Source organism: Lichenostomus cassidix, chromosome 6 (assembly GCF_008360975.1).
Source record: "Lichenostomus cassidix isolate B80296 chromosome 6, HeHo_3.0, whole genome shotgun sequence".
NCBI lineage: Eukaryota > Metazoa > Chordata > Aves > Passeriformes > Meliphagidae > Lichenostomus > Lichenostomus cassidix.
The window spans coordinates 25,885,659-25,913,469 of record NC_139487.1 but is presented as its reverse complement, the minus strand read 5'-3'; the positions used below and the strand labels follow the sequence as shown (position 1 = coordinate 25,913,469).

The window sequence follows — 27,811 nt, the reverse complement described above, 5'->3', positions numbered from 1 at the left end:
AAAGGGTTTCCTTCCCTAGGAATGGCACAGTAGAGTTCTGCCCTTAAGGGCAGCTGTCAGCGCCTCCCTCTTCCCATCCTGGTCAGGCTCCCCTTAAGCCTCAGCAACCAGGCATGCAAATTTGGTATTGATTTTTATTATGCTGTCTTCTTTATTTGCTGGTTTAGACAAAAATAGATATTTGTCATTGTAATTAGCAAATGCATAATTAAGTCTCTGAGAAACAAGAACATTTCTGTCACTAATATTAGCCAAGGTGAGAAGTCTGACAATCTGCCTCAAAGAAACATAGTTGTTTTCTGCAGATGACGTCTCTGGAGAAGTGTCTTCTGGTCTTAAACGTTCAGTTGTTAAAAAAAGCTTTCAGCCTGTTGCAAGGTTGTCCTGAACAAAAAGGGTTTTTTGGAGTATCTGGGGTAAATCCAAGGGTTTCTGCACTGAGGCAGAGTCTGACACAGGCAGGACAGGCAGGACAGTCAGGACTGCAGGCTGACTTTGCTACTGCTATTCAACTTCCATTGATCTGGAGAGAATACCAGTTCCAGTTGCTTGAGAGTGGTGAATTTGTGCTGAAGCAAATGCCAGCTTGCAGAGAGGCAGCAGTGTCCTACCAGGATGTCAGGAACCATCTCACAGGCTAGTGCCCAGGAAGGGCAGCCCTGCACGCTACCTCATGTACAGTATTGGCCACATCCTGTGCTTTGTGGAAGAGTCTACCATTGAGAGGAAAAGAGAGGAAATTCCTTTAAATGAAGGAGATCAAGCCTTCAGAAATAAAGGATGATGACCTGAAAGCCCAGTCATTTTTCTTTTTCTCAAACTCATTTCCAATGCTGATTTTTAAACCATCCGATAGTATCCTCTTTTGCTTATACCTACAATAACTGCAACTTCATTAAAGCACTTTAGACACAACATTGAACAGATATTGACTCACAATACCCAATTATTAAGATACATCGGCCTGCAAAGTATATTCTGACTGAGAAGACATTTAAGTCAATAGTGGTTCCAAACCACCATACTTCATGTTATTGTCTAGTTATCCCAGGGAAATTGGTGACCTGGAGTATGTGTAGCAGTATGTGTGTTCCTCCATACAGCATGTTCAGAGGATTGGAGCATTTCCTATTATTATCTCACACTCCCTGGATAAGAAATGCTTATTAAGATCAAACAATTTCCTAGTTGCTGTTAGTATTTTCTTGTCCTTTCACACCCCAGCCTGCAGTTATTGGAATAATGGCTTGTCAAAAATAAAGCCAGTGTCTGAGGTGCAGGTGCAGAAACCTGTTGAAATCTTTTGTTCTGTGTTTTTCAACTTTCTTTGCACTAAAAGCATATTCCCTTCCCCTCTTTTCCATTTCACACAAACAAAATCCTTTGTGCATGAGAAAAGCCTGCTCCCCATTAAGTCATATTTTGTCCTACTTATCTGTCATCTCCTTCCATCTGCCTTTCCCACTCTTTCCTAAACACTTACCTTTTTTTATCCCAGAGAGCCCCTTTTGGTCCTTCTCTATTTTCTTTGGAAATCCAGTATCTTTCATCATTAATCTTATTTCCCTTTGACATTTTCCCTGGTTCTTCTGCCTTTACTTATTCTCCTTACCTAATTTCTCCCTTGTTTAGCGTATTTTCATTCCACTTGCTTGTTTTTGTTCCTCATTCTACACCTTTATTTTTACCTTTTCTCATTTTCCATCTATTGCCTTCTGCAACCCTTTTTTCCCCTCAATATTTCTACCTTTCTTTACCTGTCTATTTCCTCATATTAAGAAGGAACCTCTGGATGGGTCCCACCCCACACCAACACACACAAGCTCAACTCTGGGTCTCTCTCTGTTCTGGCTCTTTAGATCACATAACACAATGAAGCACTTACTCCATAGCTCTGCAACTACACCTCAGATTTCTCTTAGGAAGTTTTGGGATCTTTCACACCGGTGAGCTGGGGTGCCCAGCTGCTATGGAGGCCTTGTTCTGGAGGAAGAGAGAACCCAAAAAACCTAAAGTTGTAGCCTGGAGTTTGGATGCTCTAAGTTGTTGTCTTCACCACCTAACGAATCATCGATTCAGCGAAGTTTCACATTTATGCTATTAAAAGATGTGCGACAGACACTCTCAGAATAGCTGATGGAAAGCATTAATCTTCTGATAACATCTGTGTTCTTCCACTTCAGTGTACAGCCAGTGTCTCTTCACTGGTAAATATAATTTCTTCCAAGAAATCAGAGGTTTGACTGTTTAGCCACTTTAATCACAGTATTAATAAAAATATCCCTCTAAATGTCATGTCTGTGTCTCCCGATGAATTATCTCACCTCACAGATTAAGTGATAGAGATGCTCAGAAGAGTGAAAGCATCTCCCTTTACACTTTCTGAAATGACAAGCAGGCTACTGATGCCTAACAAATCAGCAACATTAACAGCTCCAAGCACAGTTCTGCGAAGAAGATACTAAAACTGACTGAATTGAATCTTGGTTATTCTCTGGTAGACAGGGCTCTGAAGTTGTCTGAGGCACCTGACATTATTTCCTGAGATTTTGTCTCAGGTTTATTAAACTCTAGCATATTCTATTCTAATTTAATGCCAGATCTAGTTTTGAATGCCCTTCAAATTTCATATAAGACAAATCTACTCACCATTCACGATGCAGTAATGAATACTGTTAGGCTTTCCTCTGTCTCCATCAAGAGCAACAACAGTAAGGACCTCAGAGCCCTGGGGAGAAATGGGAAATCATGGTCTGTGTGCTGAGATCAGAGCAGTGAAATGCAACTGCACATTAATAAACTGAACTCCTCTAAGTCTTTCTGCAGTGAAGTGCTGGGGTCAGAGAGGGTACTTGTGCTTGTGCCATATGGGGAACACAAAAAGGGCCAGTGCCCACTGCTCGGGGTGTGAAATGGCTGCAGACCCTGCGTGGCCATGGGTGCCTCAGCCCTGGGGGCTGGCTGGCTGCAGGAGCAGTCAGAAGTCATGGCCAAGGACACCTGGCTGGAGCCATAGACATGGACAGAGGACTTGGAGAGCCAGTCTAAAACCCAAGGTTTTGTTTGGGGCACTACCAAGATTCCCTGGTAGCCTCTGTGTAGACTCCTGTGCCCCATGGCCACACAGTGTGCTGAGACTCAGGCAGCTGCCAAGGAGTCATCGGGTCACTTTGGTCCTTCCTAATTAAGTTTGGACAGGCAGTAGAAGCAAACAGATCACAAAGCAGCTTGGCCCACAGAACATTTAGGGCATAAAATTGTGATGAAAATGATGGTGATTTAACTGCCCTTAAACCTTCTCTGTCTGTCTTTCTGCACAAGTAACGTGGCCGTGGGCCATACGTACAGAATTTGTGTACTGGGGACCATTTGTTCATGTGACTGCTCCTATCAGCTCAGAGGGATGATGAGTGTCACATTCAAATGCTCACCCAAGTGGCAATGAGCTGTGCAATTCAGGCCTCTGAACTAAAGTGTTACTGTTTGGGGCTGAAAAACCAGGGAATCTTGAAGTAACTGTCAGTGAATCAAATGGCAACACAGAACATTTTCACGACAACCCTTGAGTGAATTTTTCAAACAAGAGAAAGGCTCTGTTAGAGCAACTGGAAATACAGAACTGTATTTATTATCGTTTTTGCTGGAAGCAGCAATAAAATCTGCCTACTGGGCAAAATGCAGTGCAGTCCCTTTGAAGGTGACAGAGTACTTGTAAATCCTGACAACTCCACCAAGGAGAAAAGAAGTAAGTTTACAAAATTAACACCAAATGCGCAAACACCACTAAAATCAGCTATTGCCTCATTCTCTGTGGAGTTCATTCTAATGGCAAAACCCACACTGGGAAGGACTGATTCGTGCTTCCATCATTATATCATAATGGTGTAAGTTATGAGCTCAAGCTGGATGTAATTAACATTTATTGATTCCCATTTCCATAGTAAACACTAACTCCTGTGTGCACCTGATAGTTATTTCAAGATCTATATGTAACTATGCAGAATAAATCAATATACATAATATCACTCATTCTAAACACCTGCAAAGCACATAAGCATTACTCCTCTGCCCTGCTGAAATGTACAAGCCTCTGCAGTGAACTGCAGTATATAGTCAGGCATGGGCTGCACTGTACATTTCTGGACAGAAAGGTAAGACACAATCTTTCCTGAAACTCAAGGGAAGGTCAGATGAACAGAGTTCAATCACACTGATAAACTGATCAATAGACTAATGTTGGGTAATTTCGTGGGTAGATACCATTTCTTGTCCTATATATGAAGAAAATTTTAATTAAATCTTGTGTATCAGTGCAAAAGCTGATGCACACACAATCATGTCACTGCTTAGATATAGAGAAAACTCATTCGTTTGCAGCTCCTAGAATATGTGGCTGAAAATCACTGTTTCTCTTAAGTATGTCCCTGCTTGACTGATAATCTGGTTGGGTTTAGGCCCAGGAGGTCTTCCTGGCCCATTCTGCCTAACCAGCCATCTCTGAGCAGAAAGCATCCAGCATTTTAGGGATGCCAGGGTTGTTTCTCCCCAGGTGATGTCTATGGGACAACACAGAGAGTCTGGAGTATTTGGGCACAAATTCTGTCCACACCTTGTACAACCAATTGCTGGTACCAGACTGATCAGAGCTAGAAAATAAAAACACTGTGAGACCACACAGCAAACAAACACAGGAAGGTTTCTAGCATGATGTGTTCAGGTGAGATGACTGGCAGATTGCTTAAGCCTTCAATCAAGTGCCTCTGGAGGTTTGGACTACAGAAGAGCTCCTAGTCACTGTCTGGTCTTAGACCAATGTAAATGGGCAGAATCCTTTTTGACTTTAATGAAAACAACAGGAAGCCTGGCATGGCAAATTCGCAGTAGACATAAATAAGAACAAGTCTGAGATTTGGTCAGCTCATTTCACCTAGGAGTCAAATCAGAGTTTAGGTCCCATTTCCAGTAAAGCCAATGTTAGAAACCATAGGGCCATCTTGACTGAGATGGGAAAGGCTGCACTTGTTCTCCCCCAGATAAAAGCCAGAACTTACTGCGAGCGTATCCTCATAGACATATCCATAGTAGGGAGTCCCGATGAACATAGGAGGAGTGTCCTGAACATCCTCCACATTGATAGTAACTGTTGTTGTGGCTGAAAACACTTTGTTGTCTCCCCTGAGCTTCCCGCCACCATCCTAGAAAAGAAGTCATCATCAGATGCCTCTGCTGAAGCATGCCTGCAAATCAGCTTAGGTATTCCATGGACCTCATAAGCCTTCAGAAGCACAGTTCCAGGAATCCCTTCTTTCTCCTTAACACAGCGATTAATCTATGCTGCCCTATTCCCTTCTCTTTTCCATTTGTTCTGCTCTCTCTCTGATTAGGAAGACAGCTTGCCGTGCCTCATAAGTAATTTCTTGTATTAAAAGTGATTGAGCCAATATGTGCAGTCATAAATGATCTTTAGAGAGGGGACAGGGATTTCAAGGGTTTTTTCGGGAAAAAAAGAATGCTAGAAACTGATGCAAAAAGTTAGCAACCAAGGTGTACAACTTTTCATCCCACATATAGTCTTGTCACGAGCACAAGGCAGCGCACAGTAGCAAGGTAGTGCATCTCTAGGGGGAAATAAACAGTGTAAATGCTGCAAGTCTCCTAGGAACTCCCATGTGATAAAGTGCCAGCCCTGAGGAGCTGTGCAGCCAAAAACTGTGAGGTAGCCACACTGTGTAAACAGTCTCTGGGGACTTGGCTACAACCAACTCTGTGCCAGTGATACAGCAAAGCCAATTAGGAAGGTGACTAGCAATTTCAGAAGCTTTTAACACCCTCAGTCTCAGAGCACCAGCTGTAGGTCAGTAGTCATGCTGGTGTGTCAGAGTGTAAATTGTTCAACATGTCTGCACCACCAATTCTAAAAATTTCGATTTTTTGAAAAGATAAACTGATTTTTTTCTTTCTTACTGCCCCAAAGGCAGAATTTAAGTCAAATTTTGTTACTTCTCCTCAAATGAACCTTGGCTAAATAAATACATGAAAAGGTACATACATTTTTCAAAAAATACGAAAAACTCGAAGTCCCCGTAAGTAACAGCAAAATTGCCCTCTTTGCTGCCCCTGCCTGTGCCCTCTTGCCCATGTTGACTCTGTGTGTGTGACAGGTCCCCACAGGGTTCTGAGAGACTTACTGCAGAATCTATAAACTTTTAATGCCTGCTATGAATCCTCAGCCAAGTCACAGGCACAGCACTGCTGGAAATGACGGTGGCAAGAAGGGATGTGCAGCAATATTTGCAGGATTTAAATAAGCTCCTGCCATGAGGCAGCAGAGAAGTGAAAGAAAGAAACATCCACAGGTATTTCCAGAAAAGAAATACAAGTGATGAAAAGAAATACATCACTGACATACACTTGTGTTGTGCTGGGTCTAGCTGTGCGCTGTGTCTTACTGTGGGTAATGACTGCGACTCATCTGCCTGCCAGAGGTTTGTTCTTGTGGTGGTCATGGGTAGCATGAGGAGCCCTGAGCTCAGAGCTGGTGCATCTTGAAGCTAGGGCTGGATAGACCAACCTTCACTTCTAGGTGAGTCTCATGACACAGGTGACATGAACAAAATGTGGGAAACTCACTCCCAAATCCTCCAGATGTTGTTCAGCAGCAGACGGAGGTTATCTTTCCTCCCGCACATTTCCATGTTACTCCCTACACCTCCAGATGTTACAGCAAGAGTAACTCTACTGCCTCATGGCAGCTGCCTTCATGTTTCAGCAGCATTTGTATTAGAACTAATTGGTTCCACTCAAACACAACACCCCACCTCCTCTAGTCTCACATAAAAGCCTTTTACCTTGGCTACGACAACAACAAAATGTGTTCTTGATTTCTCATAGTCCAGGGTGACCCCTGGTTTGATGCGCAGGACACCACTGTGACGGTCTATTGTAAACTTATTAGAATGGATGTTCTAGAAGAAAAGAAAAGAAAAGAAGAAACAGTGAGAGATTACAGGTATGGAAATAAGATTGCCAGAGGGATTAATCTTTTATTTCATCTGCTAAGGGAGAAGACTAGAATAATAATATGGTTTGGGTGAATAATGTCTTTGATGAATTTCACCTCTGTGTGTTTATGAACAATTCATGAACCAAACACAAGTCTCTCATTATTCAGAATAAATCAGTTACTTGCAATGTAGATATTTTTAATCTTTTAGTATTTCATTGTGAAGACTTAAACTTGGGTTAACAGAGTTAATTGCATGGAAGGAGGTAGGGAGACTTAACAGAAAAAAAAAGAAGAAGGGAAAAGGAATTAAAAAAGAAAAGGTGTTGCCCCTTAGTGTTTCAAGGTTGCATGTATACATTATTGTCAATACAGTGGTGTTCGGGTGATTTTTGTGATGTACAAACAAAATCTAATAAACCTCTGATTTCAAGAGAGGCCTAAAAAGGCCTCCCTCCATTCTTCTGAACTTGAGGTATCTGTACAAACACTTCTGCTCCTGTATCCAGACACAATGGCCACTGTCAGATGATCCTGGCCATTTCAGCAGACATCTCCACCTGCCTGTATAAGACTTGTCGAGAGGTGTTTTCTGTGCAACTTGAGAATTCGCAGAGACTGTGCCCAAAGACATGGCAAGATTTTTTCAACAAATACACATATTTAGTATCCTTTTTGCCACACAAATATATTATAAACTAGACACAGAATTTTGAAATTACTGTCCCTTGGATCATAGACAGTTGGCTCTCTGGAAAAAGCCCTGTGCAAAATTGAATCCTGCACATGGATCATAATTTGTGAAATCAAAGCTAAATTTCAACAAGGCACTAAGGTGTTCTTTCACGGTATGCCCAAGCTCTTAACAGGATTAGCTTTAGTGCTATGTAAATATCTTCTAAATTGTTTCTACATTTGTATCCAAAATTAAATATTGCAACAAATTTGGTTGGGTTTTTGGGTTTTTTTTTTGCTTTTTTCATGTGTCCTCTTGAATAAGGGGAACTGCAGCTAATCTGGATGAAATGCCCATAGGAAAAAGGACTTTGAAGGATATAATGCAAAAATGTTGCCCTTTTGGCATAAAGATCTGTAATACAGAAACTCAGCTTTAAATCTGGAGCCCTTTCAGTTCTTCACCAGTGGGCAGCAACTGAAAGGCTGGTTTCAGGCAGTCACTGTTTTGTCAGTGAGAAGATTTAGTACCTCTCCTTTCACACTGTGATCCAAGTATCAATTATGCACCAGCCTGCTACACTAAAGAGCACATTTAGGATTCCAGTGTGTTTTGCTTCCTAAAGAGAGCTATTTCATGCTTTAGAAATCCCATAAGCATACAAGATCATCAGCTAATCTTGCTCTCCCTGTCACTACAAAGAAAGGGCCAGTAAGAGCCCTGCCATGAGGGGTCCTGCTGGCAAGCACAGGAGTGTCAGTGACAAGTCCAGCTCCCATTCCTGCCTGCTGCACTGCCCTTGGCTGCTTGCAATCTGACAACATCCCTTTTTCCCAATACTTGTTTTCTTGTGCATGGTACAAAATTGGTCCCATAGCAGCAGGCTCAACCCCAAAAATCTTTTTTACATCTGCTTTCTGAAATCTCAGTAATCATCAGAGATGATTGTGAAGGTACAGACAATACTTTACCTGCAAGAAGTAGGTGATACTTCCTCCAGAACCCGTGTCTTTGTCTATTGCCTCAATCTTAAAGATACTGCTGCTGGAGGGAGTGTTCTGTGACCAGAAAGAGTTACCAGAGTCATACAGAAGTAGAAAACCAGCTGAATTAAAAGAAATTAAAGGGAGGAGCATGCAAGGAGGCAGAAAAAGAGAGTGATGGTAGGAAGAATTGAAAAGCACTGAGGGAACCAAAGAGCAGAAAGAAAAGAGGGAAGATGTTAAAAATGGAAAACAAGAAGAAAGAAATGTTTTGCGGAATGAAAATAACAGAAAATCTTAGCTGAGACAGAGTGTATCCTATTCCCACTGTAGTAAATTCTAAAACCTCACATCAACTCACATCTCGGAGTTTACCCCAAAACCAGCACACCTTAAATACCTACAGACTTATTCCCCAAGTTTGCAGTGAATATTAAATATCTACCCAAGCCCTAAACCAAAAGAATGCAAGTTTGTCCTGCACAACTTGTTTTGTTGAAAACATATTGGCCTCTCTTTACATCCTATAGAAATGTATTCCCAGTATGTAAAGAAACTTCACCAACCTCTGGGACTTCGACTATGTAAGGTGTGTTGATGAACTCTGGGCTCTCATCATTGGCATCCATTACAAGGATCCTGACTTTTTCAGAAACCTGAAGTGGAGTATGAAGAACATATTATGACTCAGGTTGGTTTTCAACATGGACCCATTCATTTGCCTACCAAGGTGGAGTCAAAGGCAATGACAAATTCTATTGCAATAGAACATCTGTGCACTACCAAAAGTGAGCACATATAAGAAAATACAGAAAAATTCTAATTCAGAAGAAATTGCTTTGTGGAGAACACCCAGATTTCTCCACACTGAAGAAAGAATCTCAGAGTATTTTTAAAATTACAGATTGGGGATGATTTCCCAATTTTTTAAATTCTTTATGACGTTCAAGATACTGTGATGCATTTTATGATAATGCATAAAAGACTGTAAAGGTTGGTACTTGACAACCAAGAGCATTCATTAATGACTTCTTTGAGATCATGATATTAGGTTAATAGCATGCATAATCTGGATGTGTAAATACATGCTACAAACATGTAACAATTCCTTCTGAACAAAGTGTGTGTTTTTCTTGTAAAAATTCAGAAGCAAACATATTTGACCAACAAAACTTCCCAGTTCTTTGCAAATGGACATGTGGATGTCATCCCATTATTTCCTGTTTACAGAGGCTTCCAGGGCAGTTGTGCCTGTAGGATGCTGGCACCTCCCAAAAATTTCTTGTAATAATCTCAATTACTTTTTTTGAGATGAGGAAGAGTTCTAGATTTATCCAGTGTTGTGGTTAAGAAGAGAGTCCTGTTTTTATGGTACCTCTAGTGATGAAGCCCACATTCTCCTACTGGCAGACTGCTATCCTGGCTGTGAAAGCATCAGTCCATGAATTGAAAATGCCAAGAAAAATTGTGAAAGTAGGACTGGATGCTCAGTGCCTCAGGTAAGTCCTTAAAGATTAGATGTGAACAAAGCTTTATCTAGCAGCAGACAAGCAAACCCCCACCACCTTAGCCTTAGCAAATCTTCTTAATGTCATGCCAGAGAAACACTGTGGGGGTGGGGAACAGGCAGCTCTTGGGTGCCCAAGACTAGCTCCTGTAATGTCACACATTTCTCCAAAAAGCCTCCAGATTTTAGGCATGAATCCTACTGTGCTGGCAGTGAAACTTCATAGGAAGCTGCTGTAATTCTGCAGGCTGCTAAGTCAGTATTTCAGCTCACACAACATTGTAATTATCCACAAATAGCTGAGCAAGGAGATGAAGTGAGACTTGAGTTACTGTGAGTTCAGTGGCTCTTGGAACACGAGGTAAGACTCTAATGAGATTATGTTTTCTGATCAAATGAGATGGTCCCTGTAAGGTAATTTAATGGGAGGAGGTATGTGAGGACAGACAGTTTGACAAGCTACAGGATAATGAAATACTTACTGTACTCAGGCCATCTGAAATACTGACAATAACTTCAATCTCATCTTCCTTCTGTAAATAAAGAAAATTCTTTTGTGAGAGAGAGAGAGGGTGTTTGTCCTGATTGGAAGAGAGACTGCAGATTTAAATGTGCCTAGGCAGGCAGATGAAAGTAACAACTAGTACCAGAAAGCAATCCCAGCAGAGGCCAGGAAGACCCCTCAGAAGCTCCAGCCACAGGCTCCTTGAACTTTCTGTGGCTACTGTCAGGAGATGGTTGCTCTGGTAATCCCTGTAGCTTCTTAAAGTTCTAATAAAAATCAGTCACCCTTTTCAAGAAATGTTCCCTAAAATAGCACTGTAGTTCAAAATTCTTCTGTCTCAGTATACAGAGTTTTGAAGGGTTTAGCAAATATTGTGTAAGCTTCTCTGTGAGGAGATTGAAGGGTTCAATGCCTGTGCTGCCAGAATAAGGCTGCCTTTAGGCTGCTATTGCTGGGAACATCTTTAACCAACATGGTTACATTGCCTAAAGGGCTTTGATGTACTAGAGAAGTGTCCTGGAACGCTGCTTTCACAAATCTCTACTTCTTCCTAACGACAGGAGAGTCCCCTGTCTGAGGATTTGATGACTTTAACTGCCCCTAAGCTCTTGATGTGGTCTGGGTGGGGCAAGATTGAAATAAACTTCTCTTTTGACAAAAGCTGGACAGACAGCAGCTGGAAAATTTGATGGCAATGTCAGTGGGACAAGTCAACTGCAAAGCAACATGAGTGAAGTATAATGTCTTAGAATTGCAAAGTATATGACATGCTTCAGGGGCAAATATATGAGCACTGTCCCTCAAAGCCTTGGATCAAATTAAACTGAAAAGAATTCCACAAACACCTGGAGTGGTGCCATTTGATCGTACCTCTCTGTCAAGCTCCTCAATCAGAGTAACATTTCCAAGATTCTTGTCAACAGAAAAGTAGCGTCTTGATCCAGCTTCATAGGTCAGGTCATATGTCACGGGATCTCCTTCTGGATCAGTTCCATTCAGAGTGTACACATGGGTACCTGAAAAATGGACATTCAACAGCATTTCCTGGTGGTTACTTCAATCAGTGAGTATTTCACTGGTTTTTTCCTTAGGATCTTGGCTACCCTGCAGCAGGCAAAGGTTTTGTCAATCAAACTCACTTACTGGGAAATATGGATAAGCAGACAGTTCAATAGTCCTGATGGCAACTTTTTAGCCCGCTGGATAAAATAGTTCATCAGTGCTGGTTTCTGTCACTTCAAGCCCTTTCCTGTGGAAAGGGTCACCCAGGTCAATTGCATCCAGGTCAATACTGTTCATATCCAAGGGTTTACATAGGTGACAAGCTCTTGACCAGCTCTAGGCCCAGGTGAGCCAGAAGTGATGCTGTTGTACAGCTGGGTGACAATCTCAGCAGTACCAAAAGGCCGTGACAGACCTCTTCTTTGTGGGAACAACAGCATTGTAAACTAGCAGGCAGAGAATCTGGCAATCTCCCTTCAGGGAGAGCTCACAAAGGACTGGACCTGAGCTCTGGAACTGAAGAGGTGCAAGGACATTTTCATACTTTCCCACTTTCAGAATTAATCAATGCAAAAGTCTTCTTTCCTACTTCACACCTACTCATTAGCTCTCTCTCATTAAATTCTTTACTTGACACACCCACTCATGCTCATACCAATTAATAATTTTTTAAAATTCATCAATTTATTTCCTTCAGAGGCTGGAGAATGAGACTGTTATTTCTATTTTTAAACATTGAGAAGTTGGTGCCAATTTTTCCAGTAAACTGACTTTGTATATTATAAATGATAATTCCTGGGGGAGTTATAACACCCATGTTTTCAAAGCACGGTGAGAGTGTTTATAGTATTATTTTTTTAAACTTACATATCTGTCATTCCACTGTACTTTAATACCTTCATCCAAATAACTTCAAGCAATTTACAAACACCAGTTAACAAAGACTATTGTTGTTTACTTCTAATCTGCTGTGCCTTGGGTAAGTTACCTGAGATATTCAGGCTGTAGAGGTTAAGCACAGAAACTGCTTTACATCTAACAAAGGCCTCTGCACTGGAAATACTGTAGCCAAGTGACTCACTTGATACTAGTGAGTTTTGCTCCTGCATACAACCCAAATATGGGACGGAAGGGGGCTTAATGGACATGCAACATCCAGCCATCAGTGGTGATATTTAGAAAGCGTGGCTGTCCTCTTGTCATAGCAAGAGATTATACCAAACCATGTGGAACCTGTGCTCACTTATGAGTAAGATCTCCTGTGATAATTACCAGGGCAATATTTAGGCAAATTTGTATGGAAAAATGTCCACATTGCAAAAACCAATGCGCCCACAAACAAGAGACCCTGCTATGAGCTGGTTCAGCCAGCCAACAAATAATCAAGACTTGCAAAACAGTTCACAAAGCCACAAAACATTTTCCACATTTTTCTTGTACTTTTCCCACAAAACAGAGTAGAAAATAGCAATGCAACTGTAACTGTGATCCCTGAAAATTATTAGGGAAAGACAATGACTGGTATGATGAGACACTTCTGACTGTAACAACTATCTAAGTACAAGGAAATAAAAGGAGAGGAATTAACTGGGACTGATAGAAAATAGTATCCTGAAAGGACACCTGCTTCCTGATCCAACTATCTGTATAAGATACAGAGATTTGAAAACTGTTGAGGGCTCTGCAGTACCAGCACTGACTCATTTAGTCTTGTTTTTCAAAAGCTTTGTCTTAATAGCACTGCTGGGTCCAACTGGAGAATTAAGGTGTCAATTGTCAGCTGTTTATATCAGCATCTCGCTGATATAAACACAGTGCTTTTCTGCAGCTTTTTTGGTCATTAGTTTTTTCTACTTCTTAGCTGCTTTTCTGCCCTTCTTACTAACTTTCCCTGTGCCTTGCACTTGACATACTGCTGGCTGTCCTGCTGGTTTCGAACTTGTGTGGATGTGTGCAGCAGCTGTTGAGCAGAGCTCTCTGTGCTGTGGAGAAACAGGATGGACACCACATCTGGGCTCTCCTGGAGCCTGAGAGCAACCACCAGGCACAAGAGCTCTGCTGTGGCTGTGGCTGCCCTAAAATCCAGCACTGGAAGTACACAAAGGTAAACCACTCCTCAGGGGGCACAGGGCTGGAGAAGAACAGACTGTGAAAGTTTATGTGATGACATTTGAACCTGGGCTTGCTCTTTCAATCTCACAGTTTCCTTTCCTACATTTTCTTAGAATTTTCTTATATGGAAGACAGGAGCTTTCTTGCTGCTAAATGTGAGAAGAAACATTTATATTGGTACAGACTGAGATTACTGAGGTTTTTGAGCAAGTAATGACTGACTTCATTGATCTTTATACTGGACTGTTTGCTTTTTAGCTAAAGCTGATGCTTCATTTTTCATAATACAGAACACTTGCATGCCTTTAAAATTAGATTGTGGATCAAAATTAATTTTCTAACTCATTATAATTCCTTATTTTTTCCAAATTGTAATTTCACTGCACAGTACTCTCCATATCATTAACACCCCCAGGAACACTTCTCAGCACAGTGTTAATGCCAATTAAAAATCTGTTCTCGGTGTGCTGCCTCTACTTGCTGAAAAGGAAATAAATGAAAAAGACAGCTAAAATCTTATCAGAGGATACCAAGTAAACAACCTCTCCCTGTCAGAAAAATATGGGAATAGAAGAGACTGTACTTGAGGATGAGGCAAATGCCATAGTTAGAAGAACTGGAAACTCTGAGTACCCAGGGGATGATGCAGCAGGCTGGGACAGGGGAGTCCTGGGGAGCCACTCACTGCTTCCTGCTTTGGGATCCTCCCAGGAGCCATGCCAGGCTTTCACTTCACTTTCCTATTCCATCTTAAAGGTTGTTTGGTCTCTGCTCCTGCCACTTGGAATGGCTGTCTCATGTTGCCATTGCTCCATTTTACTTCCTTTTTGACTCAAATTTAACCACAACCAGTCTCTGCCCTGGGCCCTGGGGCTGGTTTTGCCTTCTCATTGAAGACACACTCTCCCTCTCTGCTGTGCAACCCTCAGCAATCAGATCTCTTTCCTGTCAGTTAAACAAGCCAAGCACATTTGGGATTCATGCTCAGTCCCGCTATTTCCCTTTGCCACCACAGCTGACAGCTGTTAACAAGATGCTGAGAGGGACATGCATGGCCATGCTCCCAGGACAAGACACCTCTGTTCCTAATGTCACAGCAAATAGCACCTTGGCTGTGGTGGCACATGCCTGCTCTCCACCTGTCTCAGCCATAGGCCCATTTCCCCAGCAGAAAAGGAGATGAACAGTTAACGCAAAGCTGTTTTACACTCCAAGCTCAGCCCAAGCACAGGGAGCTCAGGCTCCTGGAGGACATGGACCACACACCACAGCTACCCCAAAGCTAGCTCCTTTCCCAGTAACTGCCAGCTCCTTCTGGACCATGCCCAGGTGACTCCTGCTCCCTCCCTGCACCCTGCTGCACCAGCTGGCTGTCAAAGCAGGGACACGGCAGCATCAGCAGCCCAAAAGCCACGGCTGCTACAGCAGCAGCCGAAACAAGCCCTGCAGCTGCCAGTGCCTGTTGTGGAGAGATGGCACATAGCAGCAAGTGCTCAGCATGAGGCCCGGAACATCACCCCATGGACAGCAGCAATGTGTCCCTGTGGCACCCACAGCAACCAACTCCAAGGAGAGGCCATCTGAGTGCAATTTTCTGCAGTATTTTCTGCAGTTTCTTTCAGAAGAATTGAAACAAAATTGAATGCTGTAACACCTGTGAATCCTCAGACCATCTCTGTGCAGTGCTTGGCTTTGCAGGGGCTTTGTTCTGTGCACTGCTGGGCACTGCTGCAGGGGTGCAGAAGGCAGGCTGTGTTTAACACTTCTGTTCTGGTAGCTCCCAGCTTTTCTAGAGGTAGACCAGGGTGACAAAAACAAGGAAAGAATGCTAGGTACCAGAGTGAACAAGAAGGCTCTCCACAGTCAGCTGTGAATGATGGGAAGAGATGATACCAGGAGCATGTAGGAACAGGGGAAGCTTGAAGAGTGGAGGGATCTGAAGGGGTCAGTCACCCAGTGGTAGGTAGCTGGCAGCTGTAGCTTTGATCAAAAAATTGCCACTGCAAACTGGCTTTTAATGGGAGGAATGCCTGCTTGGGGGCGAGGGGAAGAACATAAAGGAAAATGCAAGGATGAGTCATGCAGAGATTGCCAGAGCACTGATGATGTTTGGGCTTTGAGAGAGTAATGAACTTAGGCCTTCTGAGTATGCTTCAATCCCTTGCTCTGCAGCTGTTCCCAGCCCCACTCTGTCCCCACTATAAGGCTTACAGGGATTATGAGGTAAGATGAAACAAACAACCTGAAATAGCATCCCACTCCTGCCTTAAGACCTTGATTAGGAGCACATGCGTATTTTGTATGTACACAGGCAAAGAGCTAATTACCCACGTGCCCTGCCAAACCACAAACCCCAACTTTCAATTCAATTTCAGTTCATAACTTCTCCCATTCTTCTTAAATCTGGCACTGAAAGGGACTGGTGTTCTGTCCCCTCTTACCTTGAGGGGTCTCATGCTCTGCAGCAACAAATAGGATCTGGGAATCTGCAGATACTTTCAAGCATTCATGCAGAAATAGTATTTGTTGGTTTTAAGATAACTTTTGGTACAATATCTACAACTTGGTAGACAAGTCACAGCTATCTAAATAAGCAAAACTGGACAAGGGAAAAGAAGGTCAAGTTAAGGATGATATGAAAATGGTAATGAATTTGATGTGCTCGCACAGCTGCAGCAATGCAATTTCTCTTTCTACAGCCACACAGAGAATCCATCATCTCCGTTCAGTGCTCCAAAATGCTGCATGTCCCTTGCCTACAGATGCCTGGGAATAAAACTAACACATACTACTTTGCCAACCACTTGCAATCTCAGCAGGGCCAAAGGCTGTAAAATTTCTGGAGGTTTATTAAAGCTGCTGTCCATGGTGTTGAACAGATCAGACACCAGCTGCTGCCAAGAAAAGCATCCTGCCCATGACTCCAAATTTTATGTAAGGACAGAGAAGACCTAACACCAACCTGCCCATTTTTGTAGCACATAAACCTGAGTGAAGCAATCCAGAATCAAACATATGGAAGCTTCAATTCCCCTGTTTTGTCACTGACCATCTTGCTCCACCTGAAAGACAACTGCTGCAGTGTGGATGCTTGGGACTGCACATGGACACGGCAGACCAGATTCCTTCTCCCACTTCTGGAGGAGATCAGAGCAAATGATGAAGAACAATAGCCTCCTCTGCAGTGCAACATCCATCCCTGGGATCACAGAAAAGGGCCAGCCTGGTAGCCATTTAGCACTGAGCTCTGGCACGAAGCTCTGGCTGTGGTCTGATGAGAACTCTGGTCCTCTTGGCCTGTACAAAGCACACCCAGCACTGCAGCACTGAAGTGTCAGTGCTGTTTGTGCTCTTCTCTGAGAGTCTCTCTGCCAAAGCCTCCCCGAGGAGTGGCTGTGCTGTGGCAGCAGCAGTTTGCATTAAGCAAATCCCAAGCAACCATGTTCCATTGGAACTTCCAAAAGTGCTTTCAGAAGAGAGGACCTTGCGGTATTTATGGCTGTTTGTCAAAGTGTTCTGGGAATTATCTCGAAGGACCACTGGCAGCTGTGTGGCAAAGCAACCACATTTGGACTTCTCAAAAGTAAGGTCTTATCTCTCTTTCCCAAGGGTTTCTACAGGTCTTTTGGAACTTTCAGAGAGAAGCTGCTTCTCTCTTGTCTTTTAAAGCACATTTATGCATCAAACTAGAAGTACAAGCCAGCCAATTTAAACACATGTAAACACATTCTGGATGAAGCCAGTAGGCAGGAGGCACAGCAGCACTCAACACAGAGCAGCCTGAGTTTTATCACTGCTGCAAGCAAAGCACAAACTCTCCAGAGACCTCTACGTACCTAGTCTGGTTGCTAATGTTACAAAAGCACATACAGAAGCCCATCACATATATCTCATTATTCTTACTCTGGCTAATTAGGAGAGCACTAACACAGACTCTGATCCCTCACACTGCTGTTGAGCTGTTGAGGCACATTGTCATTTTTTGGCTGCTGGAGCAGCAGATCAGACTCAGTGGAAATTACTGCTGTACTTCACTGCTGCAGGGAGTACTGTCAACTGAGAGTCCATGTGGCACTGCAGTCCTGACAGGAAAGACATTTTTGCCCATGTTGTGGCTCTCTGCCATCTTTAGCTCCTCATCCCCACACAGGTGCCTGGAGGCTCCCAGTGGTGGCAGGGAGAGGTTGATGCTCTGTGAATGTCTGTGGGTTGGCACCACACCAGGGAGTAGGAGTTGGATGGCAAGCAAGTTGTACTGCCTGAGGTTTCAATGGTGGAGTTGGCAAGCACCACCCCAAACAAACTGAGTTGGGGTCCCATTTTGTGGCTGTCTGGCATTACAAGCCTTAGCTACACTTGGACAAGTGATTCCAGTGGCTAATCTAACTCCAGCAATCAGCAGAACCGTAGGGATTGCCAAGACTGAACTGAGTGTGGTTTCAATGTGAATCCAGGCAGAGGTACAGCAAAAATTGCAGCTCCTTGGTCTGCCTCTGACGTTTACAAGTGCCACTACATTACTACATTACTCTTGGCCTTCAGACTGAGGTTTCCACTTAAGCTTGACCAAGTTTATAGCATATTCTTGCTGCATCATAAGCAAGCTCCTTTTAAGTTTGCCGTCGAGATGTGTCACTTCTCTGCTATGTGCTGCCTTGTCCCCCTCCTCTTCTCAAGCTGAGCAGGTAAAGGAGAATTTGCTGCTTCCAAATACCCCTCTGCCCACTCTCTAGCAGGTCCAGTGTGGGATGACACTAACACCACTGGGCCAGAAATGGAGACTTCAAGCAAACCCAGGCAGCTGCATTCCCAGAGCAGAGAGTGACCTTGGGCTGGTTTAGGAAGGCGTGGGTGGCAGTGTCAGATTTTCAGAGCAGGCTCTGCCCTCTGATCCTTCCCTCATTCTGGCCTTCCCCAGCTGCCTAAGCCCTGGGAGGGGTGTTTGGGTGTACCCCCTCTGCAGCCATATCTCTCCTTGCTGCATGAGGCAGGAGAAAAAGGGTGCTTCAGTACCCAGTTTGCATTAATGAAATATTTTTCTGATTTAGCCTGTAAAAGCTACAGACAAACAGAAGAAAATCCTAAATTAAATCTCAGTGCAACGTTTGAAGGAAAAGTGATGTTCATCACTTAATGTATTTTTTATATAATTGTTTAGGCGTTAGGATATTAATTTTCCCCTGCAGAAAATATTGATTATAAATCACCTTTTGTTCTTATTTCATTTTCTTAGTGCAACTACAGTTAAAAGAAGCATAAATAGACGTGCTTCAAAGTGCTGAAATCTGAAAACTGTATAAATTTTTAAATTTTTAATAAAACAAAACTAAACCTTTTTAAATAACGACAGTTACTTAGACAAAGAAATTTTCACTGCAAGTGGAAATATTTTCTACCATTTGTATGTAAAAGTGAAAAATGTGTTTAAAGAAAATTGTGCCTCTTTTCAATGTACAGCTTACTTTTATGAAGGCTGATAAAATTACTAGCAACTAGGCTTTCTTCTCATAAGCATTTACAGAATTGGTAAGAAGCCTCTCACCACCATGAATTTATTTCTGACCCCAAAGGTCTGTACTCTGAAGCTGTGAATAGATTGGTGAACCAAATAAAAGGGAGCTAGAATTCATGTTTTAAATTGCAGCTACAATTCAAACATGTCATTTTAAATTGAGGCCAATTAGAAGCTTGAGAGAAAAACATGTAAGATCACAGTACATAGCAACAGCTTACAAGAAAATATATGTGTTAATCATAAGAGCAAGCAACTCCAGTTTCACAGTTTAAACATACAAATTTTAATACTGACCGACAGGCGTGTCCTCCGAAAGGCTGAGAAGTGCCATGTTCCCGTTTGTGCTTCTGGCTCCATTATCGAAGAAATAGGGGGCATAATTTGCCTGAACTGCAATTAAAACAAAACAGAAGCCAAACAAAAGCATTTTGTAGGTGGCAGTTATTTGATTGGCTCAGTTACCTGACTCTCAGTAAACAGGAGCTGTTGGGAATACTGTGAGTGCATAACACACCCATTTGCTGCAATGGACTTTCAGAACTGTATCTGTATGGATATTTTTAATAAAATTACTTCTACATGCCAGTGTGCCAGTATTCACACAGCAGGAAATAGAGAGATTATATAAAAATCCTCCAAACCAACAGAAACAAAACAAGTAGCAGGATCTCCCTAAAAAAATCTCAAGCAGTTCCAGACAACTTCACTGAAAAATTAACCTTTTCAGTTTGCAGTGATGGTACACCTCTCCTCTATTCTACACACAGAGGTCTGAAACTTTCCCAGTGCCTCAGTATTCTTACCCAGTGTTCTAAGCACATCCTGCCTTAAAATTATGCCTACTACATGAGCAATTAGCCATAATTAAATAGTTACTTACTTGCTGCCAGACAACAGCAAAGTTAAAAAAAAAAACAGAACAAAAGAAACAACAAATTAGTTGTCATTCTACTGACTGACTGTTAGAGATTCAAAACAGCCCATTTGAAACAAAACTGCAAGTATATAAACACAGAGGGTAACATTTGCACAAGGACCAGTTGCCAAGGAAAATATTTCAGAACCACATTACCACATCAGTAAGGATTACTACAGGATTTAAGGTTATGCTTTCATTCTCCTACATTTTTACTTAGCAAAGTGATTATTGTACTCACCCAGGCAAACATGCACCAAACTGAGAAATAAGGAGGGGTTGAAATGCCTTACATGCTTCATCCCACTGAAGAAAGAGCCAATTCCTTCTGTGTTTTAAGGGCTTGATTTTTGTTTATTTGTTTGTTTTCTCTCTGAAATGTCCAGGAAAGTGTCCTTCAGACTGATGTAGCAGAGAAATGGGCAAGAGGCAGTAACAGATGCTAAGATGTTAAGCGGATGACACGTCTTAATTTCTGAGGAATTTAAAGAAGCTCCTTCCTACCACCTAATTAGACCAATTACTTTGCAGGGAGCTGTGGGATTCATCTCTGAATCTCAACAAATCTGAGACAAGATTTGGAGAAATCAGTGTGACTCTCATAGGTTTTGCTGTTGGTACTGTATTTGTGCTGTCCAAACACACAAGTCAGGGAGAAGGTAAAGTAGAAATTTGTATTCTTTCTGAACTCTATCTTTAATTATCTAAGCCAGTTCTCTGTTTTTGAGAGCTAAAATAAGTTTATTTTTATTTTAGCTTTGGTAATCTTTAGAAACTACAAAAGAAGAAAATCTAACATTAGCAAAAACAATAGAAGTGATTGTTACCATTTTAAAGAAAACACTTGTGATAGCAAAAAATTACACAATATTGCATATTAAAAATGCAGAAGTCAAAATATTCTTTTTATGAGCTGGCCTGATCATTTAATTCTTAAACTGCACGAATTGCTGAAAGCATCTTTTACTTTCAGCAGGCAATTTTTAACATACTAAAAAGTGTGTTTAATCATCAACACATTGAAAAAGTTAACACAGTGGCTTTTAATTGCTTTTTTCGACGTACAGAAGGTGTTTGCACTAACTTAAAACAGGTATCATCTTATACACTATAAGGTCAAAAATCAGCCACTCTGGGAGGAAGTTCACAGGTAAACCCACTTGAAAGGAGCTCCATCAGTGACTAAACGTGTGACTCGATGATCCTTGTGGGTCCCTTCCAGCTCAGACCATCCTGTGAGTGTGATTCTGCAGTACTTGGCTGCCAAGCAGAGGAGATGTTTACATTGGAGCTGAGCTGTTTAAACCTGACCGGCGGCAAAGCACTTGCCCTTTAAGGATGTGTTAAAGGAGTTTTCTGGGTTATTTTAGTAACAGCCAGAGTGAAAGAAATGTCTAAGAAATTAATTGGTCAAAGAGTTCCCCATCACAATGCTTTAAAAAGTGGCAGAAGCTGCACATCCTGCCTGGCAGTGACCCTTGTCACTGGTGCTGGCTGCAGTGGCACAGATGAGGTGGGCACACGCAGTGAAAGCAAGTGCAGAGCCAGGAAGCAGCTTCACACAGGGCAGCAGTGGAGATTTTTGACTCCCTCATTTATCCACATGTTTTATCACTCTTTGCTAAGGTTTCAGAAGGGAGCGAGTCAATGTTCCCTAGAGATAACCCCACAGAATGTCCCCTCCCAGCCCTGGCCTGCAGGGTGCAGAGCTGAAGATAGGCAGCACTCAAGGACAGCTTTCATCACTCATGCAGGGGAGGGACAGGCTGGGCAGTTCCTATGTACTTTTCCTACAGAGGGAGCTGGCAGCTAGATCCTGTCACACATTTATAGTGTACCTTACCCTGACTTTGGCAGAGGAACAAGTGATGGAGGAGGCCATGGGAGAGACCTTTGCTGTAGACATAGTGCTGTGCTACTCCCATGCTGTAGACAGGGCTTGTGTCCTGCAGATCCCCTGGGATGTACAGTGCTGCTGGAAGGACACCTCTGCCGGCAGAACAAAGCAGCTGCAAGGCTCTCAGAAGGGGAAAAGCAAAACTCTTGGGCCAATATTAACAAAACTCATTACCCATAATGGAGCTTGCCAGAGAATGGTACAGAGAGCAAAAGACTAAAAAGGCTGCAAATGGATCAGACAAATTGATGAAGATTGGGTTGACCAATGACTAACAAATGTGATGATACAGATGCAAACCCTGGTTCAGTACAGCACTACTTTACCACCTGTGAGAAGCCCGGGAGCTAAACCAGGGCTCTTTGTCATCTTGATCGCTTTCTAACCATCTCCTATGAGATCAGACCTTTCTTCTGACTGTATGACTATTCCTGGTGAGCACTGTTTGCAAAAGCTCCATGTTGAACCAATCTGTGACTGCAGCAGTGGCCTGTAAAGCTCAGGGAAGCCTGCAGCATGCAACTAAGAAAAACAAATGTATTTTTAGTGCATTTAAATTCATGATATGGGGATCCAAAGCTGAAAACTGTGTGGGAGCAGATACATATATATATATAGAAGATGGATATAAATTTAGTCCCTGTTGCAGATTTAATCACGCCACCTCTGTCAAAAGTAGTATTAAACCACTGATTAAATCACAGAAATAGACCTGCATGGTGCCCAAAAAAACCCCATAAATAGCACCTAAATGTCCTCTCATCTGCCTCCTCAATCCAGAACTAACAACACGCTTTTTTTCCTACCGAGTATTTTCCTAGAACAAGTGATGGAGAGCTCTTGTCAAAGTTAATAGCTGTCTGTTTCCCTGGTTGCATCCCCTGGGGATCTGAATCTCTAGGGCTTGCATCTCCAAGGAAGCAAAATGTCTCCCTCCTGAATTTCAATGAGTTTGAGCTCTTAATCCCCTTACAGTTTGAAAACCTAGCTAATATGTGTCTATGCACAGATCCATATCTAACACAGCAACATTCGACAGAGTATTTTTTTCTGTCAGAAAATGTACTTTGATCAAAGCCAACACAGCTCATGGATCCAGGCTTATTTTGATGAATTTTCTCCTTGGGAAGAAAAGGGGCAGGAGGGGGTTTCAGGAAAGCAGTACTTTCTGTCCCAACATTTTTGGGAATGGAAGGATCCCTCTCTCTATGTAGAAGAAACTTTCTATTTCATACATTTTTACCATATCGAGAAGCAAGAAACATAATAGAAAAATGAAATATACCCATCTGATCTCAAATATCCCCACCTGATCTGAATCAATTGGTTTCCTAGGATGCTGTTTGCTTACTATTCAGTATGAAAAACATCCAGAAAAGATTCAATATCTTTAGAACAGAAGTTCTGGGTTTGGGTCAGTGACTAGCAAAATCTACTGGAGCTTGTTAGACAACCTGAATTTTTATACGATAAAAGTTTAAATGCTGAAGGATGCTACAATAATGCAATGAATATTTGTGCAGACTTCCCACCTTCTGACTGCAGCTGGGGTTTACTGAGGACAGTGCAGCATGGTTGCAACTGCTGGATTGTGCATTGGGAAGCACCCTGGGATGCCCTGAGCCATGGGGGCTTTTCTTCCCCTAAAACAAAGCTACTTCCCAATATGAAACCAGATCATTGCTGGGCACAGGGGCCGGACATGAAACTAGCCACACACAAGGCCCTGCCAGCTCCTGTCCTGTTATCTCTCCTCTCTCTGAGCCTTTGAGAATCTTGGAAAAACCTGGGCCCCACCCACCATGTTCACCTTAAGCCTAAGAGCAGTAGTCTTCCTTAACTAAGTCTGGCTGACAAGGAAGGGGCTTTCACCACTACCAAGAGCTGCCCTTTTTCTGTTTACACAGCCCTGAACGGGCAAACTGTGGGCCCCACAAAGACTCCTGTTTTGAGCTCAGTCCCAAAGCACAGCCTAAAATGTTGGCCAGACTAGAACTGGTAGCAGATGCCAACACTAAAATGACACCTAAATTGCCCCGGGAGCACAGCCCTTCACACTACACAGCAGGAGCTCAGGGTGGGGGCAGCAGGAGACCTCTTCACAGCTGAGGGAGCGAGTGCCCTGCTGTGTCACTGGAATCCCAGCTGGCACCTGCTGCCACCCGTGCTGGCAGGCTGAGCAGAGGGCACAGACTGAGCTGGCACAGAGAGAAATTACTCTTTCCACCTCGTGGGTGGCACTTCCACCTCAGGGGGATCACATTAGAGCTGCCCACCTGGGGAATGCCTGCTTGGCATATAAATGGGAGGTCTCCATGAGTTGCATTGCAACCAGTTTTTGGATGCTTACATGCATTTGCAATTCAAAAATAGTGAGAAAAATAAAACAAAATAAGTAACAGATATTATTTTCCACAGTCTTGCTTTGCTTTTTAATAACTAATGTCTTCAGATTTTATGTTTCCATTTTCCTCTGTTCTAGGCTCTGGACAGTATTGCTAAATAATGAAGTTCACACTCATATAACAACAGTTCAAGCTACTTTTTTAATATTCTTGTCCTCAAATTCTTGGTGTATATGACATTAGGCATTACCTCGGAGATGAGTATTCAGGTTTTTTTGTGTGCACATTTGTGCATGAAAATAAATTCAACATAAAAAGTGCTGCAAACTTTATATAAACCTCAGCATGTGCAGAAAGACACCAACTCACACTCTGGCCTTCTCTTTGTAAATCACATGCTAAGAGGGGCTGTGAGAGTTACCACTGATACCTGAAGGCATTATACATAGCACAGTTCACTCAGAATTCCTCATGCGGTTCCATGAAGGAGAGAAGTGGAGCCTCAGTCAGCTTGAACCCCTTGGATTTGAACTCCCCTTATTTTGGATAACAAGAATGGAAACACCTAGCCATGATATCCTTACCTCCACAGGAATTAAGAAGTTACAATGTCAGGAAAACAGAGGGAGAACAGAGACCAAATATCTATCAATTTTAGCATTTCCACAGCGGCTTTAAAACAGACAACAAAGTGGTTTCTGAACAAAATGTCGTGGGCATTTTTCCCACACAGGTAAAGAGATGGCACTTCCATCCCATCAGAAAAAAAATACTAGTCTGCAAACCAAAAATCTCAGAGCATTTGCCTGCATGATTTATCATGAGTTATTGTCATTCACTGTGGGTGGCAGCAGAGGTTTGGGGAATTCCTGGGAAAAGGAGTAACTTCATCTCAGATACAGCTTCTCCTGGTTTGAGTCTGCTAAAAAGTGTTTTAGAGCATTTGAAAAAAAGGTGCTGCAGGTAATTGAGGAAAGGGTAACATTTTAAATTAAATTTCCAGCTATCCATTTTATTAGCTTAGAGGCTTTTAAAGACTACTGCAAAATCTATTTACAATTCCATAACTTTACTTCTTTCGAAGCTATGAATCACTCTCCTCATTTTCCTTTGACAAGGATGGAAGATGAACAAATAGTCCCCAGAATATTATGTATTAGTTATTATATACTAGTCCCTGGTATATTTAGATAGCCTACATTCACTTCAGCAGCATGATCTGTGATGGATGTGGTGCCATGGAGCGTGACACAGATCTGTCTGAAGGATGCCATTTAGCAGCAGACAGGCAGTCCAAGTTATTTATGAAAGAACTAGCATTGTTCATTGTTTTGCGTCTAAAAATTATACATATAACTCAGAGTTGGGGTGAGAATAATGAATAAATCATGATTTTGTAGTTTACTCAGTGTGGTTGAGAAAAAGAACAAGACTTGTTTAGGCAGAGCAAAGAAATGTTTGTGTTCTCCCGATAAATCTCCTGGCTGGTGTGCATGCCGTGGACATCCCTGCGTGGATGTCCTGCTTACAGGACTGTAACATGACTTGTTGAACCAGGGGATGTATGAAAATTAAACGTGCTCCTTTTACTGCCCTGTTTAACCAAACTCAGCTGTTCAGTACAGGAATGGCACGAATGCAAAATCTACATGTGAACTGAAGCCCTCGCTAGAGATCAGCTCTGGGCCACACCAGCACTTTGGCCACGAGGGCTGATGCAGTCCCTGGATTTTACTCAGGTGAATTATGACACTGGACTGCAGGTGGGTCTCCCTATGACCTCTCTTGGGAATGCAGGGGTGTTCCTTAAACCATTCTCAAAAGGGAATTCCACAGCTCAGCAACTCTCACACTGGACTAAGTGATGAGGTACTTATCTTGTTGGGATATGGGAGATCCAACTGGCCAGGGCATACCTCAGCCTCTCCCTTGGATTGCTGTATACAGAGGAAACCTGAGTATCCAGGCAGCCTTTCACCAAAGCAGTGCTTGTCCTTAACCTAGAAAACAAGATACATTTCAACAAATTTTCTATTAGAAAAACATTAAATACTCAGCTTTGAAGTAATTTACTTTACCTCCAAAACACATGGGACTATCACTCTATTCCCACTCAAAATTTCCATCAACTACCTACTCTTTGCCTGGAGAGATTTCTACAATCAATGTGTATATGATGGTTCTCAAAACAGATAGTTTAACCAGGCGAGAGCCCAAAAATTGTCTCTTCATTCCTACTAGCTCTACCTATGAGCACTGTGCTCTTACCATCTCCTTCCACACTTTCTAGTACTTTATCTCAAAATGCTGTACTTACTTGCCCTTTTCTTTTTAAAGCAATCTATGAATAAGAAAAATTGAGAGAACTACATAGCAAGAATCTCAACAATAGATGTTACGTTGAGCAATGAATAAAACACCTGAGAAGAGACTTCTACATCTGCTAAGATCACACTATCCAAAGTTATTGCAGGGAATGCTTAAATACAAATTAAATTACAGAAAAATCCTCATACTGTGGCTTTAAGATGATTATATGTTGCCTTGAAATGGAGATATTCAAATCCTGTAAGTGTCCTTGGTACAAAATTAACATCTGGAAACAAAAAAGGCAATGCAACACCATTGTATGACATAGCTTTTTGAAAATGTACACTCCAGCCAGTCTCATGGACAGAAATTCATGGAGACAAATTAACATAGCTCAGTGCTTAGGGAAATTCAGGCAGAAGAATAATTTCTTTGATATCCCACATAGACAAAGAATGGGTGGGGACCATCATGCCAAGAGACAAAATACTACTTTTCTATTCAGTGAGAACTGACAAGGAAGAAGACTTGACATGTTTAGGAACAAAAGAAAGCATGGAAAGAATGTTGAGGAAGAAAATAGAAAGTTCTGTTCAAGAGAGAGGAAAAAGTGCAAAGCACGTTTTATAATAAATTTATGAAGAACAGATTGACTTGCCTTTTCAGACTCAAGGATCTGTTTTAAAAACTGCTGAGTCTTGACTTAAATGGAAATTTAAGAGGAGCTCCTTTCAAGGCTATCAAAGGTAGAGCTTATGAGTGAGAGGTCAACATGCACACAGTGCTTTCTCTCTTTTCATCACCCACACACCTGAAGATGTGTGCAGATCAAAGCAGCAGTATTGGTATATATTTAACTAAGAAAAAGGAAAATGCTGAATTGTTTAACCTTGGTAGATTCAAACAACATCAAAATAAGAGCTCAGTGACAATTGCAATCATTTGTTGTTTCCAAAGTAATGGAAGTTAACAACTGGAAAGCCACCAAGTAAAAAAGAATGCTTTACAGGGAGACTTGAAGAAACTGCTGCATTATCTCA

At 42.2% G+C, this 27,811-nt stretch overlaps 1 protein-coding gene across 7 annotated transcripts in view; it reads right to left on the bottom strand.

Moving 5' to 3' along the window:
- CDHR1 (cadherin related family member 1) overlaps positions 1 to 20,687 on the bottom strand; it is a 44,977-nt gene extending 24,290 nt beyond the window's left edge. For 3 of the 7 annotated variants that reach the window (XM_085064095.1, XM_085064094.1, XM_085064099.1), the window contains exons 1-9: positions 20,461 to 20,686; positions 19,598 to 19,693; positions 11,545 to 11,690; positions 10,652 to 10,702; positions 9,229 to 9,318; positions 8,651 to 8,737; positions 6,849 to 6,965; positions 5,052 to 5,195; positions 2,650 to 2,728 (exon numbers count right to left, since the gene is read on the bottom strand). In XM_085064095.1, the coding sequence (XP_084920221.1) occupies positions 2,650 to 2,728; positions 5,052 to 5,195; positions 6,849 to 6,965; positions 8,651 to 8,737; positions 9,229 to 9,318; positions 10,652 to 10,702; positions 11,545 to 11,690; positions 19,598 to 19,693; positions 20,461 to 20,521 (871 nt within the window). In that variant the 5' untranslated portion in view covers positions 20,522 to 20,686. Of the gene's footprint in view, positions 1 to 2,649; positions 2,729 to 5,051; positions 5,196 to 6,848; positions 6,966 to 8,650; positions 8,738 to 9,228; positions 9,319 to 10,651; positions 10,703 to 11,544; positions 11,691 to 19,597; positions 19,694 to 20,460 lie in introns of all 7 variants that reach the window. The other 4 variants (XM_085064100.1, XM_085064097.1, XM_085064096.1 and 1 more) reach the window with 4 other exon arrangements.
- Between the last annotated feature and the right edge of the window lie 7,124 nt (positions 20,688 to 27,811).